The sequence below is a fragment of the Ovis aries genome, chromosome 9, assembly GCF_016772045.2.
Source record: "Ovis aries strain OAR_USU_Benz2616 breed Rambouillet chromosome 9, ARS-UI_Ramb_v3.0, whole genome shotgun sequence".
NCBI lineage: Eukaryota > Metazoa > Chordata > Mammalia > Artiodactyla > Bovidae > Ovis > Ovis aries.
This window is the reverse complement of record NC_056062.1, coordinates 94,453,394-94,472,402: the sequence shown is the minus strand read 5'-3', so window position 1 is coordinate 94,472,402 and position 19,009 is coordinate 94,453,394. Positions and strand designations below refer to the sequence as shown.

Sequence of the window (19,009 nt, the reverse complement as noted above, 5' to 3'; positions counted from 1 at the left end):
GGGTTTATCAGAATGCATATTAAACATTGCTCTCTTTACACTGTTTCCCTGTGTTCACTTCATTTCACTCAGTCCTAGATCTTAGAAAGGCCAGAGGGAGGTGCATCAGCAAAAAGAACGGAGAACTTAGGACATTTTAGGAATATCTCAGTTCAGTTCAGTCGCTCAGTTGTGTCTGACTCTTTGTGACCCCATGAATCACAGCACACCAGGCCTCCCTGTCATCACAACTCCCGGAGTTCACTCAGACTCACGTCCATCAAGTCAGTGATGCCATCCAGCCATCTCATCCTCGGTCGTCCCCTTCTCCTCCTGCCCCCAATCCCTCCCAGCATCAGAGTCTTTTCCAATGAGTCAACTGTTCACATGGGGTGGCCAAAGTACTGGAGCTTCAACTTTAGCATCATTCCTTCCAAAGAAATCCCAGGGCTGATCTCCTTTAGAATGGACTGGTTGGATCTCCTTGCAGTCCAAGGGACTCTCAAGAGTCTTCTCCAACACCACAGTTAAAACGCATCAATTCTTCGGCACTCAGCCTTCTTCACAGTCCAACTCTCACATCCATACATGACCACAGGAAAAACCATAGCCTTGGCTAGACGGACCTTTCTTGGTAAAGTAATGTCTCTGCTTTTGAATATGCTATCTAGGTTGGTCATAACTTTCCTTCTAAGGAGTAAGCGTCTTTTAATTTCATGGTTGCAGTTACCACCTGCAGTGATTTTGGAGCCCAAAAATATAAAGTCAGCCACTGTTTCCACTGTTTCCCCATCTATTTGCCATGAAGTGATGGGACCAGATGCCATGATCTTCGTTTTCTGAATGTTGAACTTTAAGCCAACTTTTTCACTCTCCTCTTTCACTTTTATCAAGTATCTAGCTAGAGCTAAATCTGGGATCAAACTCTAATCCACGGATGGAAAACAGATTTCACTTTGATTGCCATTCTTTAAACACTGCCTGACAAAGAATGCTAAGCCACAACTCGGCTGAGAACTTACACATAACATCCCTCATAAAAATAGTTAGATTTTTTTTTTTTTTTCAAAAAAATGCAAGGAAGATAATTCAGAAATTAATGAGTTTGGTTATTTAAAGGGGCTGAGTAAAGCTGGTGAAAGAAACAGGGGAAGTCATACCTCTTTAGAGTGTTATGCTTTTGTACATTTTTAAACTTTTGGAACCACATTAATGTTTTGTGTACTCACAAATTAACCCAACTGTATTAAAAATGAATAGCAAAACCACAGTGAAGAGGGACAAAAAGAACTAACACAAGATCCTTTTGGACGCAGGCATTTTATTACATACCCCACACTGAAGGCAAATACTGAATTCCAGTTAATAGAATTTTTTGCTGTGTGTTTAGATTAGCAATTCTGAAACTGTTTTTATGATTGAGCATATAAGTAGGTGCATTTAAGATTTTAGGAGCCATGTTATCCAACACTCTTGAAAGGGAAGTTATAAATAAGGGAAGAGAAATGCTAGAATGAACCCCGTGGTGTGGATATAAGACAGATACAAGGTACAATAAGAGATGATAGATAGACAATGGTGTGTGTGTGTGTGTGTGTGTGTGTGTACTCTCAGCAAACAGGGCCTAGAAGCAATGACAACCCAGAGGCATAAGCGCACTTAGTGCCCACATCTTGGTGTCTAAATACCGTTCTCCATGAAAGGAAACCAGAACTCCTTAAAGAAGTTGTTGATTTCAGAGCACGGCAGAAAAACTGTAAGAGGAGCCTGGAATGCAAAGTCTGGCCAGAAAGTAGGAAAAGCTTAGAGAGTAAGGAGTGATATTAAAAGGGCAGGGGAGGGACTTCCCAGGAGGTGCAGTGGCTAAGACTCCAAGCTTCTAGCATGGGGTACGGGCTCAGTCCCTACTCAGGGAATGAAGACCCCATGTCCTGTGCAGTATGGCCGAAAGAGAAAAAGGGCGTAGGAGATTGAAGTCGCTCCCACCGAGCAGTTTCAGAATAATCTGAGCATCAAAACACGTGATAGTACTGGATTACAATCCATCGCATGCAATAAAAATTCATAAAATTACATAAATAAATAAATACGGAAGAAGGGAAAGATCTCCCCTACAGCAGAATGCCACCTAATAAATGCAGACTAAACGGTGAAGCCACAAAAATTATCATTTCAGAAACATTACAGTAGGCACTGACTCGGGCAAGAATCATCAACGGATGTTAAAACAAGCGCATCAAACGGTAGTAAGGAAAAACACTGTTTACCCAGTGCCATAAGAACTTGCAACCACTGACAAGCCCAGAGCGCCCCCAAAGAAATTAACGTAAAAGGGTTCCGATTGGGTAGCAACCAAGAGCGCCTCTCTGGAGGTGCAGGCTCCTGAACCATGCTGCGAAGAAACCCCACAGACGACCACGGGACGCATTAAACAAGAAGAAAAGCGCCACGAACGGAAACCAGTAAAGAAAGGAAACATAAAACTCATCCCCTAATTATTTGCTTCAGAATGTGAAATAAACATGATTGAGACATCAGAATAATTAAAAAAAAACTAAAATGGAACAAAGTATCATATAAATTTCTAGCAAGATTTTTAAAGAATCAAATATAATTTCTAGAAAAAATTTACTCATTAAAAAGGACAAGCTAAAAAGCAGATTTTAAAGAGAGAAGTATTCTATTCTATAGAATGAGTATTCTATTAGAAAGACAAAGGAAATTACCCAAAATGACATTGATAAAATCACAGAGGTAGGATATATGAAAGTTAAGAGACATAGATTATCATGAGAGACTATCTATGATGAACATAATCTGAATACAGAGAGACAAAGAGAGAAAAGAGAAAGAAATCGATAATTAAGAAAAAGAATATTGGAAGAACTAAATGTTGAGGAATTTCCAGAATTCGTGAAAGTTATAAATCCAGATTACGGAAGCACAAATAAATCTACAACTAGACTTCCTGTAATAAAACAACCAAACTCCACAGACAAAGAGCAGAAAGGCTGAAAAGTGTCCGTAGAGAAAAGAGATCGCCTGAACACTGAGACCATCAATAGGCTTGTCATGAACCAGAGCCAAAAGACAGTGAGGCATCTTATAAAGGACCAGAAACCACTCTCAGACTGGCACCCAGCCAGGCCTGCAAAATTGGGTGCGGGCTGAAGATATTTTTGTGTGAATAAAATTAAGTTTACTCCCACAGGTCTTCTCTAAAGGAAACTGACCACATAGAGAAAGCCTGAGATACAGGACGGAATAACAAGCCAAGAAATTTATAAACTCGGGTGCCTGACAGATAAAGACCATTAAAATTATGATTGTTATAATACCTTTATAAGGCAAAAAATGTTGAAATTAACATATTTATTATAATTATGTAAAATATAGAAGGTAGAGAATTAAAGTACTATAAAAACTTGGACTGGTTACGGAATGGTAAATATATTCATTAGTTATAGATTTTGGCTGTATGAATGCTAAAAATTTAATTATAATCATACAAAAATATAAAAGGATTAAATATCAGCTAGTTCAGTAAAGGGGAAACGTATTTCTCTTTAAGCTGATCAACTCTAATTTAGTAAGGCACACAAGGGAAAATGTAGCAAAACGTATGAAATAAATGGCAAACCCAAAATGTAAGTGGACTGTGGGTACCAATTAAAATACAAAGATTGTAAGAGATGATTTCTTAAATCCAATTAAATACTCTTTAAAAGATTTACTCACCTTGAACCTTAGGATACAAATAGGGTGAGAGCTAAAGTATACAGAGTTACTAAGTCATGTCACTACTAAACAAAATAAATTGATATCACTATAAGAAAATATTGAATTACTAAGAATAAAGGATATTGTTTTTTTAAAAAAATTATTCACTAGGAAAATAAAACAACTCATCATGAATCTAGACCCTAATATAAAGCAAAACTGCCAGAATTTACAAAGAGAAATGGACAAACCTCTCTGACACAGAGATTAAAATTTTTCTCAAGGATACACGATGTATTCTTTGGAAGGAATGATGCTAAAGCTGAAACTCCAGTACTTTGGCCACCTCATGCGAACAATGCAAACAGTTGACTCATTGGAAAAGACTCTGATGCTGGGAGGGATTGGGGGCAGGAGGAGAAGGGGACGACAGGGTGAGATGGCTGGATGGCATCACTGACTCAATGGACGTGAGTTTGAGTGAACTCCGGGAGTTGGTGATGGACAGGGAGGCCTGGCGTGCTGCAATTCATGGGGTTGCAAAGAGTCAGACACGACTGAGCGACTGAACTAAACTGAACTGATTCTGAAGAATATAGGGAAAGTTTAAAAAAAAACTCAAGAATACACTGAGAATGTATTCTCAAGAATACAGGGAATGGTTAAAAAGAAAGAAACAGAGAGAGAGAAAAGAAAAGAAAAAAGCACATTTAAAAAATAAAAAAAGAGTCCGAGCAAATTTTTAAAAAAAATTCCTACCACAACGCAATTGTTAGATACCAATAGCAAATACATTATCTTTTTAAAATAACTCCATATGTTTAGAAATTAAATATTTATAAAAAACCTCTGAATCAAAATAGAAAGTCTAGCAGAAATCAGAAATTATGCAACATGAGCTATATAAAAATAATACTACATATCAAAGTCCACGTGATACAGCTGAAGCAGTGCCTGGATATCTGTAGCCTTAAAATGCACACAATAAAAAGGAGAAATATAGAAGATTAATGAGATAAGCTTTCAATTCCGGAAGTGGTAAGAGAGACATATAATAAGGAAAGAGGCAACTAGTACCTATATAAACATAAGATAAAAAGACACCACAGACAGACGAACAAGATGGAGACAGGCACACATAACTGAACATTGAAAACCCAGGCGCATATTCGAGAGCGATTCCACCACGTGCGAAAAAGGCGACATAAGTAAGAATTTCAGCATCAATTCTGTAATAGCGAAATAGTGGGGACATCAAGATACAAGAGTTAAATATATTGGGTTATATTTATACAATGGAGTTCTATATAACAGAGATGAATAAATTTCCTCTATATAAGTCAACATACGGATAACTCAAAAAAAAATCTAATATTCTGTAAGAAAAAAAGTCAGTTGCAAAAGTAAATTTTGATTACATGCATACAAAATTTAAAATATAAATGCAAGATTAAAATATGGTTTCAGGATTCACATATTTATGTAATAAAATGATAAAGACACATATTGAAATAATAAACACTGAATTCAAACACTGGTAGCCTCTTAGAATGGAGAAAGGAATATCCAGGGATATACAAGGAGCTCCAACTCTACTGTTTATACTTGCTTTCTTAACTTGACAAAGGTGTTTCTCACTTATTTTTATACTTTTTATATATCTGATATGAAAAAAGTGAAAGGGTGAGTCTCTCAGTCACGTTCGACTCCTTGTGACCCCATGGACTGTAGCCCGCCGGGCTCCCCTGTCCATGGGATTCTCCAGGCACGAATACTGGAGTGGGTTGCCATTCCGTGCTCCAGGGGATCTTCCTGACCCAGGTCTCCTGCACTGCAGGCAGATTCTTTACCATCTGAGTCACCAGGGAACCCCTATATGTCTTGATATATTCAAAAATTTACAAACACTGCAAAAAAATACATACTTCTAAAATGAAGTTGCAGGGTTAAAGGATAGGCAAATTGTATATTTTTGATAGAGTTCACCAAACAGACACAACTTTTTCAATAACTTTTTCTTAAAATGTACATAAATCTAAAAATTATTAGGAGAAAAATAGAAAAACATTGAAACAATTTCAAATGTTGGAAAGAATGTATGTTTTAAGAATAAATTATTGAAAAAACTGTGTCTATTTGGTAGACTCTATCCAAGATGTAAAATCCGCCTACCCTTTAACCCTGAAACTAATTTTCAGAGTACGTATTTTTTGCAGTGTGTGTGGAAATGTTGAACATTAAAGAGTGAGCTGTCAGATGAAGAAGCAGGGAAAGCAGGAGGTCACGAGCCGGAGGCGTCCTGAAGGTCCTGTTAGGGTCTGGCTTGCATCCGAGGTCACTGAATCACTGAAGCCGGAAGGGGTTCAAGGTATGTGGGCCGGGGAGGTGGGTGCAGAGGGGGGCCCGGCAGGGTTGGGCGTGAAATACGAAGCTGGATTTTTTTGCAATGATTGCTCTAACCTCTGGGCGGAGAGCCAATTGAGATCTTGCTAGATACTGTGCACCAGGAAAAAGAGGCGAGCTTAGCGGCGTATTGGCCACAGACACGGAAAGAGATGAACAGATTCTGTCGGTATTTCAATAGAAAATGCCTTCACCAGGACTTAGCGGTGTATTAAGTACGGGAAAGCAAGGGGGGAGTGCTGACGCTTGGTTCACAGGGGATCCGCGCGCCTCCGAGGCAGCAGGGCAGAGAACGCACAGCGCCTGCGCTCGGAGGACAGCCCACCCTCCCCAACAAGCAAGCAGAAATGAGATCTGACCTTCCTCAGGTCCAGATGGTTTATTCTCGCTTCCTTTGTCCACAACTTTGACTCTGGGTTTTGGCTCCTTTCTTTTTTCTAAATCTTTAACTGGAAGAAAAGTAAAAATACAGCAACATGTTAGGTTAAAATCTAAAAGAAAACATTCAATGAGCTTTTACTAAACTCCTTGCAAGTATTAAGAGCTTTAAGTAGAAATTAGCTACATGGTAGAATCTCATTCTAGAAGACTGGAGCTGCTATTCCTTTCAGTCTTGTCATGGGAAAGCGTAGAAGTCACTTACAGATTCACTTCGGTCAAGTATTCACTACGGGCAGATGTATCAAATTTAATCTATATAACATAAAGTCGCAAGATTAGCCCCATTTCAGACATGATGGAATGAAGGACCAGCAGGCTAAGGAGGTAAAACGTATCTATAAAATCAGAAAGTGCTGGCATAGGGTTTAAGCCATGTCTTCAGATTTCTAGGAGGCCTGTGAGTGGCCCCTGCTCTAGAAAGGTCTTAGCCACATATACCCTCATTTGAAGTTGGTCTATCTGCAATAAAAGATGGAGAACTCCATAAAGATTTTCTTTCAAACTTGAAAAAACTTCCTACTAATAAAAAGTAGTACTTGTTCATCACTTCCATTATGAGAAATTCAGGACCCACAATGGCGCTTGGGCCTTGGGTACATTCGATCCAATCTGCCCTACTAGCTTTACTTCTCTCCATGGCAGCTTTCTCGCTACGGTGTGGCGCCTTAAGTTATTTGTTAGTTAGTATTAGTTGCTTGGCCATGTCTGACTTTTTACAACCCTATGGACTACAGCCCAGGCTCCTCTGTCCATGCAATTCTCCAGACAAGAATACTGGAGTGGGTAGTCATTCCCTTCTCCAGGGATCTTCCCCACCCAGGGATCGAACCCAGCTCTCCCGCGTTGCAGGCGGACTCTTTACTGTCTGAGCCACCAGGGAAGGCCCTGAGTCACCCCTGAATGGCACCAGCACGTGCACAAATGGAACTCCCTGTGAAATGGAGGAGGCGATCTCACGGCAAGATGTTCCGCCTAGTTACTGCGTTCACTTCATGGGGACCAGCAACCGTGCTGGAGGGTGAGCTCTGCAGGGTAAGCAGCGGTTTTCTGGACCATCCTCCCTGTCTTCTCCAGGCTCACTCTGTGAATCCTGCCTTCGTCATCTCTTCCTCCTCTTCTTTCTATCGGCTCCCCACCGCTAAAAAGGCTTGAGACTTACCACTTGCCTATGATTCCTTCCCTTAGAAGCCTTTCTTGGCTTTCTGGTACTTGAGATTAAATTCCACAATTAAAAATCATAATAAATACTAGCTGCCTTAATCCTTCTATTTCCACTGATGTTCTAATTTTCTAAATCCATTTTTTAGACCTCATCTTCTGATTTCTTTATAAGGGTTAACCACTTTGGAACACCCCTTCCTTTAAATTCTTTTCTTTCTCAATTTTTACAAAAGCCTTATCCTGGGTTTTTTCATGTTCCTCTCAGCCCCCCGTTTACATTCTCATTCTTTGGAACATTTTTCTGCTTCCATTCCTGAAACAGAATCATAAACAACATTTGCCACATATCTCTGCATACCCCACCTACAATTTTATCTCCCCTCTCCTTGGATGACTTCCAAATCCACATCTTCAACCCCACCCACACATAGGCCATGACCTCAGACGGCTTACATTCCCTAAAAGAACATAAGTCTGCAGCTCTGGTGGGAGGAGAGTTGTGCTAGAGTAGAAATAGGTCTGGGAAAGAAAAATTGCAAAAGTGGAGACTCTGGGAAATTTCACCAGGAAGGTGACATTTGGGCCAAACTTTGAAATATGAGCAAGATTTTGCAGGCAGAGATTAGCAAAATTAGTTCCAAAGAGAAAAATAGTGGCCAAAAAAATGTTTGCCAAAATAGGCCAAAATCCATCTACAGATGAACAAGGGGGAGAAAGAAGCAATAAGTCATTTTGAACTGGGTTGTTAGGTCACACAAGATGTAACACACGGGTCACACCAAGCTGCTCAGCGAGGAGGCAAAATCAATTAGAAAACAGACTGTCAAGAGCAAAGCAGGATTAATCACAGCAACAACCAACAAGCCCTACTGTGTGCTGATGGGAGTTAATGAACACAGTGATAGGCACAGATCATCTCCCCCTCTGCAGAAGTCCTTAAACTGCTTTAACTACTTAAAGGCCCAAATACACGCACCTGATTCGGAATCCTGACAGTTCAGGCATGCCTCTTTGTCTTCAGAATCCAAAGACTGTTCCTTATTTTCCCTGCGTGTCAGAAGACTGACTTATGAAGAACTTGAATCCCTACACTAATTTCAAACCCACATCCACAGGGCTTTTCTGGACTCTCACCTTCCTGGACCCAAGCATGATAGGGTTCCAGGGAGGAGGCCAGCGTTTGGCTCCCCCTCACAGGAAGCCAACACATAACTGAAATGCAAAGTGGGAAAGGAAGCCTTCCAAACAAAGTTATTTTAATCTCATCCTATAAAACGTTATTTGGGAAGAACTAAGCTCTCTATGGAGAAGGCAATGGCACCCTACTCCAGTCCTCTTGCCTGGAAAATCCCGTGGATGGAGGAGCCTGGTGGGCTGCCGTCCATGGGGTTGCTAAGAGTCGGGCACGACTGAGCGACTTCACTTTCACTTTTCACTTTCATGCATTGGAGTAGGAAATGGCAACCCACTCCAGTGTTCTTGCCTGGAGAATCCCAGGGGCGGGGAAGTCTGGTGGGCTGCCGTCTATGGGGTTGCACAGAGTCGGACACGACTGAAGCGACTTAGCAGCAGCAGCAGCAAGCTCTCTATATTGCCAATAAAAATAATAAAGTTGAAAAATATATACATATGCCTGTATGTGTGCTAAGTCACTTCAGTTGTATCCAACTCTTTGCAACCCCATGGACTGCAGCCTGTCAGGCTCCTCTGTCCATGGGATTTTCCAGGTAAGAGTACTGGAGTGGGTGGCCATTTCCTTCCCCAGGGGATCCCAACCCAGGGATAGAACCTGCAACTCTTACGTCTCCTGCATCGGTAGGCGGGCTCTTTACCATTTGCACCACCTGGGAAGCACGCTCCCACCCAAGTGTGTGTGTATATATATATATATGCTTCATATAATTTATCTAACTAAGCAACTAGACGGTTTCACTAAGATTATTTCAGCAGAGCTAAGCAAGCTGAAAGCAAATGCATTTCCTTTTAAATGTTCTGAGGAAACAACTATCAACAAAGCTTTTTAAGGCTGCTTATATGCTGCTGTCTATGGGGTCGCACAGAGTCGGACACGACTGAAGCGACTGAGCAGCAGCAGCAGCATGCTTCTTACGCTGCTAAGTCAGTGGAATATCTGCCATCGTCAATCGTTCTAAACCTTGAGACTAAAGTGAAATGAATCGTTTCTCTTTGTCCTTTTTCCTGCTTCTCACAAACGTTAAGGAAAGTTATTTCCCTTACTCACGTTGGAATGTCAGGCCAGAGACTGAAGCACAGCGCCAATATAATGAAACAGAGGCTGATTTATAGTGAAAATAACATGAAACCCTTTCCCAGAGCTTTCAGACATGTGAACCTCAAAAGAATGTAACATTTTAAGACAGCTGTATGTCCTGCTGACAGGTGGATTGGCCAAATGTCTTTGTTCAGAAGTTTCAAGAGGTAGCAGGTTAACAGAGTTTTGTTGTTTTTTTCTTTAAGAAAAAAATCACAAAATACAACTTATAAAATGTTATTTAGAAGAGAAAGAAGAAAAGGAAGGGGGACAGAAAAATCCGCAAAGAGCACCGATGAACACGAGTCTAGAACCCACGGGCTCCCCGGTTTGTGGATTATCCCTTTAAAAAGCTACTGTTAGTTGAACATCGCCCATTATTAGAGAAACACAAATCTAAACTACAATGAGGTATCACGTCATACCGGTCAGAATGGCCCTCATCAAAGAGTCTACAAACAATGAATGCTGGAGAGGAAGTGGAGAAAAGGGGACCACCTTGCTCTGTTGGTAGGAATGTAAATTGATACAGCCACCATGGAGAACAGTATGGAGAGTTTTCTTTAAAAACTAGGAATAAAACTACTATACGACCTGGCAATCCCACTACTGGACATATATCCTAAGGAAACCATAGTTCAAAAAGACACAGGCACCCCGCTGTTCACTGCAGCACAATTTACGATATCTAGGACATGCAGGCAACCTAAATGTTCATTGGCATATGAATGGACAAAGAAGTCATGGTACATATACATACAATGGAATATTACTCAGCCATAAAAAGGAGCACGTTTGAGTCAGTTTTAGTGAGGTGGATGAACCTACGACCTGTTGTACAAAGTGAAGTGAGTCAGAAAGAGAAAAATATTGAACAGTAACACATATATGGAACCTAGAAACCTTTTCTGCTGAACCTATTTGCAGCGGCAAGCATGGAGCTGCAGCCTCAGAGTCCAGACGTGTGGACACAGTGGGGGAAGGAGAGGGTGAGACAGACTGAGAGAACAGCATCGGAACGCACGCATCCCCACACGTAGCACAGCTGGGAAGCTGCGTGTGACCCGGGGAGCTCCGCCTGGCGCTCCGCGACTACGCAGAGGGGTGGGACGGGCTGGGCGTGGGAGGGAGGTTCAGAGGAGGACGTGTGTGTACGGCTGATGCACACCGCTGCACGGCAGAAACCAACACAACATCACAAAGCAATTATCCTCCAATTAAAACAAATTAAAAATTAAGCTACTGTTGTCTGACATGATGTCTGGGATTTACATCAAAATCATACGAGAGAGGGGGCTGTTGGGGTATAGACTGATAAGACTGACCATGAATGGTTAGTTGTTGGGTATTCGGGGGTTGATTTTACAATTCTGTCAATTTTTTAGGTTTAAAATTGTACTTAATGTTGAGCTGGGGGTGTTTTAAGGAGTCTGTCTTAACAATGAAGTGACAGAGGAAGTTAACCAGGACCGACCTGTCCTGCTCACATGCACGATACATAGAGCTCGGCCCGCACACCAGACAAGACGCCTCCAGGAAGAGGGGCTGCTGCGATCTCTGGTCCCTACACTATAAGGTCCCGGGGGCAGGGACGTGCCGTGTTCCCAGTGCCTAGAATAGGGCCTGGCACTTAGTAGCCATGCAATATACACTTAAGTGACAAAAAAAACTTAGTGAATGAACGAACATCTCCTGAAAGGCAAACGAATCAGGACCTCTGCAGATAACTTTTAAATTCAACATAAGGAAAAGCTTCCTAAGAGAACAGGGCCATCATGGATGGGGCCGCCTCAGAGCGTTCCCCTCTGCTTAGAGTGTCTCCGGACGCCAGTCCTTTGACCAACTCAGTATCTGAGAGCTGACTCAGATATGAAGACATCGCCCATCCACTCTCTCTCCAGACCACTCCTGCAGCAGAGACAGCACCTTCTTCCACGGAGCCCTAAAAGCGTTTACTGAGCAGCTATTATGTACTGGGTAGCTGACATGTCTGGATAAGGGTCGGGGACACTGTCAGGGAGAGGATTTAAAAACCAACACTTAAGGAATTATGGTTTTCTCTGGGTATCTGCCCAGGAGTGGGATTGCTGAGTCATACAGCAGATCCATTTTTAATTTTTTAAGGCACTTCCATATTGAAAACCATAACTCCAAAGACACATCACCTCACTGTTCACCGCAGCACGACTTACAGTGGCCAGGACACGAAAGCGACCTGCACGTCCATCAGAGGAGGAGTGGACGGAGAGGAGGCTCACACGCGCGAGGGAAGGCCACCCAGCCACGAGGAGCGAGGCTGGGCCATGCGCACAGACGCGCACGGACCTAGAGGTTACCATACAGAGCGAAGTGACACAGAGCGAGCGCCGTACACTCACGCACGTGTGCATCTAGAAGAATGGTGCAAACGAACCTATTCGCGAAGCAGAAAGAGACACAGAGCAAACATACGGGCACCAAGTGGGGAAAGGAGGGTGGGAGCAGCTGCGAGCCTGGGATTAACGTGTGTAACGGGCTTCCCAGGTGGCACGGCGGAAAAGAATCCGCCTGCCAATGCAGGAGACACACGACATGCGGCTTCGATCCCTGGGTCGGGAAGATCCCGGGGGGAGGAAACGGCAGCCCACTCCAGTGTTCCTGCCTGGAGAATCCCATGGACCAAGAAGCCTGGCGGGCTACAGTCCACAGGGTCACAAAGAGTCAGACACGACTGAGCAATTGTGCACTGCTGCTGCTGCTGCTAAGTCGCTTCAGTCGTGTCCGACTCTGCGCGACCCCATAGACGGCAGCCCACCAGGCTCCCCCGTCCCTGGGATTCCCCAGGCAAGAACACTGGAGTGGGTTGCCATTTCTCTCCAATGCATGAAAGTGAAAACTGAAAGTAAAGTCGCTCAGTCGTGTCCGGCTCTTAGCAACCCCATGGACTGCGGCCCACCAGGCTCCTCCGCCCATGGGAGTTTCCAGGCAGGAGCACTGGAGTGGGCGCCATTGCACACACACGTGAAACAGACACCTCGTGAGAACCTGCCCTGCACGCAGGGGGCTCTGCTCAGTGCACTGCGGTGACCTGATGGGGAGGAGCCCCACGGAAGAGGGGTCTGTGTATGCGGACAGCTGATGCACTTTGCCGCAGAGCAGAAACTAGCACAGCATCGTAAAGCAACCATGTTCCAATAAAAAGAATGTAAACAGCCTGAAAGGACGAGCAGCCGTGCAGGGAAAGGGGCAAAGGAAGCGACGGGAGCGCACCGGAGACAGAAGGCGCCCACGGGGGCTGGACTGAGGGCCTCCTAAGGTCTGGTCAGATCCAAACAATCCAGGGCCAACCCGGCACAACATGTACCATGGACTTGGACTCAGCCCTGGAACCGAGTCCCAGGGCAGCACTCTATCCTGCAAATACGTACTTCGGAACTGGCCTTGGGCTGGCTTGCTTTCTTTGTCTTTATTGTATGCAATAATCTGAACCGTGTAATTCTGGTCCGGCATAAGACCTTGAATGATTGCCTTCGTTGCAGTGTTCTGGAGATTCAATTGATTGGTTTTTCCACCTAAAATAAAACAGAAAGATAAATCAGTTCTAAGAAGTACATTAACTGTGCCCATTAAGAAATTTCATTAACCAGGAATCTAGATTTTAAAGGTGAAGATATTTAAAAACAGGTTTAATGGTGAGTATGGCATACTACTTCTCTTTCGTATAATTTCCATCCTCATTTCCAGTTATACTCTCTGCATCAGACAACTTAAACAGTTGTCTAAAGCAGGTGAGACCAAAAAAAAAATAAAACAAAATAAAGCAGGTGAAACACACTCACAAACATCTTTCGCACGCGCACTGCTGCTTTGACACACTAGGGAAAGCCGCGGCCTGAGATCGGAAGACAGTCAGCCCTGAATGTCAGACACAGTCTGCGAGGAAAGAAGGCCACCTGAAAGTGACGGGGAGGACACGGACGGGCTGAACGCAGTCACCGACACTGGCACGTTCCCCACGGCCTCTCCAAAGCGAGTCAAAGCATCTCTGAAGCATTATTAGCGGCTGAATTACCCTGAATCTGAGCATCACTGGCTCAGCATGCTGAAGGAACCACTCATAGTCTGGCTACTTAAAAGTTAGCTTCTTCCTGGAAAAGATCCCAAACTCCCATGGTCTCTCCATCAAACCAGACTGACCTCTAGGTTTTGCTGAAAATGCTAGTGATTCAGTATCAACTTGAAAGCAAAGCTCCAGACATGCATTCTTCTCTATTTCTGGCAGTGGTTACTGCCTGAGAAGAGGAAAATTAACCTAAAACTGCTCCTCCAGCAGCAGCAGCAAAAGGGCCAGGAATTTGCTGAATTAATCAAGTATAACGCAGGCTACAGTGCATTTTAATCACAGGTAGCTCTAGCGGTAAAGAACCCGCCTGCTGATGCGGGAGACACAGGAGACGCGGGTTCAGTCCCTGGGTCAGGAAGATCCCAGGGAGGAGGGCATGGCAACCCCCTCCAGCATTCTCGCCTGGAGAATCCCATGGACAGGGGAGCCTGGAGGGCCGCAGTCCATAGGGTCACAAAGAGTCGGACACAACTGAAGTGACTTAGCACTCAATAAGATAAAATTAGTTATGTTAAATCTGAAAAACGATGATCCTATCACCTCTGCTGCCCACCACTGTAAGGCAGAGCTGAGCCTGTCTCCTGCCAAACCCCACCTCCATACATGCGTTTATGTCCAAGAGGCTAAACTTGGTTTCAGAAACACCTATCATTTAAAGATCATCCTTGACAAAGTGCATCAGACGAATCTTTCACTACATGTTTCACTAAGAAGAAAAAAAAGCCTTAGAAAAACTGTGTACTAGAATTCCTCTCTGAGAGGCAGACAGTATACTATTTTAAAGACTTTGAGAATCCTGTAATAAAAAAGCTTCAGCTCTGCTTAGAATGGCACTCTTCAAATTTATCTGACCATTAAACCATTTGATTATATAACAGCTATCACATCCTGCTAAAGATCACGGAAAGTGCTTTGGGAAAGACTGGTATAAACAATGAGTAGAGCTCATCTCCTAGTGTTAAAACAGCTACAAACATCCTGCGTCTAGATGCATTTATGACTCCTTTTATTTACTCCGTTTACTTTAGGTTTGATCACGTGGATACGAGAGTGTCAAGACTGTCTTACTGGCTTGGGTCGCTACGGACGCTGGGTCGCCCTGGAAAATAAACCCAGTCTTCATGGAGAAACTATCTGCTTTCTTCCTCCGACTGAGTCACTGGGGTGTCTGAGCAGGAAGGGGAGGTCTGCTTTTGGAGACGCTACAGCAGAGATGGCCAAGGGGTGAGGCCGAGGTTGGTTCAAAAACCACCCAAGTCATTTCTTTTAAAAAAACTCATTTTACTTGTTTATTTATTCTTGGCTGCACTGGGTCTTCGCTGCTTTTGCGGCTTCCTCTAGCTGTGGTGAGCAGGCTTCTCACTGCAGTGGCTTATCTTGTTATGGGGGCTTCCCAGGGGGCACTGCTAGTAAAGAACCCGGCCTGCCGACACAAGAGACATAACAGACTCGGGAAGACACGAGTTCGATCCCCGGGTCGGGAAGATCCCCTGGAGGAGGGCACAGCAACCCGCTCCAGTGTTCTTGCCTGGAGAACCCCATGGACAGAGGAGCCCGGTGGGCTACAGTCCATGGGGTCACAAAGAGTCAGACACGCCTGAAGTGGCTTAGCACGCGTGCACACATCGTGCCGTGGAGCACAGGCCATGGGCGGGCGGGCTTCAGGAGCTGCAGGACACGGGCTCAGCAGTCGTGGCACAGAGGCCCAGCTGCTCCACGGCACGTGGGGTCTTCCCGGACCAGGGATTGAACCCGGGCCCCCTGCGTTGGCAGGCGGATTCCCAGGCACTGCACCCCCAGGGAAGTCCTTCACGTCACTTCTAAGGGTCTGATCCTTCAGTCACACTTGCTTGGAGTACTGAAGAGTCTGGTGTTACCAGCAATCAATCCAAAAAATAAACCTACTGATTACTTGGAGGGAAACTAATTACTTTTTAAGACAAAGGGAATTCTCAGAGGTACCACAAATAAGGGACTTATATACTGACCGTTAGCATCACAATAATGTTCAAGAGCCTCTTAAATTTCCCACGATGGTTTAGAAAACAAAGTGCATTTTTAGAAGTCAAAGTTAGTCAAAAATCGGGCAGTGTTCTACAATGAAAACTCTGAACGGAGGCTTGAGAATAAAGTAAAGCCGTCCATGACTGAATCACTTCTGCAGGTCAACATGGCGAGAGTGTGCCGCGTCTTCTGACTACGGAGGCTGTGCCTGACACGTGCTAATCAGGAAAGGTTTCTTTCTAGTGACCAAGCAAGAAGCCAAACATGTCCTCTGCCTGTTTGTTTGAGATTTTAAATCCACTACAGAGTAAGATGTCCCCACTTAGAAGTAATGGAGCATGTCCTCCTCTTTAAATGAGTTGGGATGAGGCCTCCAACAGAAGGGAGTCCAGCTGTGTGACCATTTTTACCACCAACAGAAGGAGCAAACGTTACGTTTATATGAACACATACACGTTACAGAAACAGACTGTTACTGAGTATTTACGTACTGTGCGGAATTGGATTTTATGGGCAGAAGGGAGCCTGAGAGCTACGCCGCGGAGCTTCTCTGCTACGGCCACGGCTAAGGCTTACTGAGCCCGGATCGCCGCGCGCTGCTGCGCTCCGTTTCCCGGCCCGTTTAGTCCCCGCGACCAGCCCTTCCCGCGAGCGTGCCAGCGCACAGGGCAGGCTGCGGGCCCCACATGCTGTATCTGTCCTCGCTGCCGTCCCCAGACCACGTTTTGAGTTTCAAGCCTCGCGGCAGCCCCGTGAGGCGGGCACCACTCCCGCCGCAGGCCCCACGGAAGAGGAAGCCGGGGCGCTGAGACACCGACGGCCACGGAAGGAGGGGCGAGGGCTTGAGCGCGGCTCTCCAGGACGCCCGCGCCGCAGCCGCCCTCTGCGAGCCTGGAGTTTCTTTGCTTGCTTTTTGGCCATGCTGCATGCTTGCAGGGTGTTAGTCCCCTGACCAGGGACTGAACCCCAGGGCCTTGGCAACGAGAACGTCACGTCCTAACCGCCAGGTAATTCCCAACGTGCTGTGTACTGTTTCAGTTGATTATAAATCAAAAACATGAAATGAGAAAGGAAAAACACAACCAAAATTTAACTGTGAAAAGTTTTACACAACTGTTTGATCCTCATGATCAATAAGTGTGTGTAACTTCTGCTTTTCTTGCTTTAATGCGTCATTTATGCCCGCTGTGTCTACTTAGAGTTTATAACTTAATGCATCATTGCTGAACAATATTCTATTAAGCTAATTAATCGTAGGTGGCTCAATGGTAAAGAATCTGCCTGCCAATGCAGGAGACTCAGGAGACCCAGTTTTGATTCCTGGCTGGAGAAGATCCCCTGGAGGAGGAAATGACAACCCACTCCAGTATTTTTGCCCAGAAAATTCCATGAACAGAGGAGACTGGCAGGCTATAACCTCTGGGGTTGCAAAAGGGTCGGACATAACTCGACTAAAGAACAACATAATTAATCATAATTTACTCAGCTGGTCACACGCGCTGGAGGTAACTTTCAAGTGTCCAGAGACCAAAGGTATTCATCCATGTTGAAACAGAGGTAGTGAGGATTTTTGATAGTATGAAAATTATGGTGAGCCCCATAGCTAGTCTTTAGATTTGAGGCAATATTATTTTGTTGAGTAGAGGATAAGATTTCAAGCTCAAAAGATTAAATAAAACAAAAGTCTTTCAAGTGAGATTAAAGCAACACTTAGCACTATACATTTTCATTTCCTGTGCACCAAAAGTTGCTAATACTCTAAAACACAGTTGATTTTTTTACCTGAAGCTGGAGTCACAAGAAGTTTGTATCCACCAAATTTCCCTCTTGGAGCCTTCCATGAAATCTGGATACTATCATGAGATAACACATTATATCTTAACCTTGTGGGTGGAGGGACTGAAAAGGAAAAACAAAGTTGTTAAACGGCTTTTAAGCTTTCACTGTCAAACTGAAAAGCCAAACCAACGTAATCAGAATACTCAAGACTTCACGTTCTTTCTGCAGCCCGTTAGTGAAGTGATCTGTTTGCAAAATAACAAACCCAAGAGCATTTGTTTCTGACTCGAGAGGTAAGCGTTTGCCAAGTAGTGCTGATCTTGTGTACTTTTTCCAGTGGTCACGTACGGATGTGAGAGCTGGACTACAGAGAAAGCTGAGCACCGAAGAACTGATGCTTTTGAACTCTTGAGAGTCCCTTGGACTGCAAGGAGATCCAACCAGTCCATTCTGAAGGAGATCAGCCCTGGGATTTCTTTGGAAGGAATGATGCTGAAGCTGAAACTCCAGTACTTTGGCCACCTCATGCGAAGAGTTGACTCATTGGAAAAGACTCTGATGCTGGGAGGAATTGGGGGCCGGAGGAGAAGGGGACGACCGAGGATGAGATGGCTGCATGGCATCACCGACTCAATGGACATGGGTTTGGGTGGACTCCGGGAGTTGGTGATGGACAGGGAGGCATGGCGTGCTGCGGTCCATGGGGTTGCAATGAGTCGGACATGACTGAGTGACTGAACTGAGCTGAACTGAACTGATCCTGTGCAAACAACTGTGATTTAGGGTTAGACTGTAACACCCTCGTCTAGCTTAATGGAGCCAACCTTGCAAAGTAGTTTTATTATGTTACAAGGATGAACGTTTCTGCTCTGAACACATGAACTGTTGTAATCTAGGCAGACCGTGATCTGTTTTCTGCCTTTAGGTTTCCACTTCATTAACGCAGTAATTTTTATGATATGATAATTTAAGGCTATTACAGACATATTATAGTAAGGTCAATCCTTCCCAATAGTTCACTAAAAAGGTCTATACTGCTTTTTTGTGTAAGTCATTCAAACTTCAAAACATGTTCTTGGAACTCTACATCAATGTTCCAGAATTTCAAAAGAAATACTTTCATAAGATTTTTACTGTATAATATATAA

General features: G+C 44.1%; 1 protein-coding gene across 8 annotated transcripts in view; it reads right to left on the bottom strand.

Moving 5' to 3' along the window:
* Nucleotides 1–19,009, bottom strand: part of COL14A1 (collagen type XIV alpha 1 chain) — a 225,232-nt gene that overhangs the window by 186,469 nt on the left and 19,754 nt on the right. For all 8 annotated transcript variants that reach the window (XR_009595100.1, XM_060394001.1, XM_042254547.1 and 5 more), the window contains exons 3-5: nt 17,865–17,981; nt 13,384–13,527; nt 6,462–6,551 (exon numbers count right to left, since the gene is read on the bottom strand). Coding sequence is in view for 7 of the 8 variants with exons in the window: in XM_060394001.1 (XP_060249984.1) it covers nt 6,462–6,551; nt 13,384–13,527; nt 17,865–17,981 (351 nt within the window). In the remaining variant the exon portion in view is untranslated. The remainder of the gene's footprint in view (nt 1–6,461; nt 6,552–13,383; nt 13,528–17,864; nt 17,982–19,009) is intronic.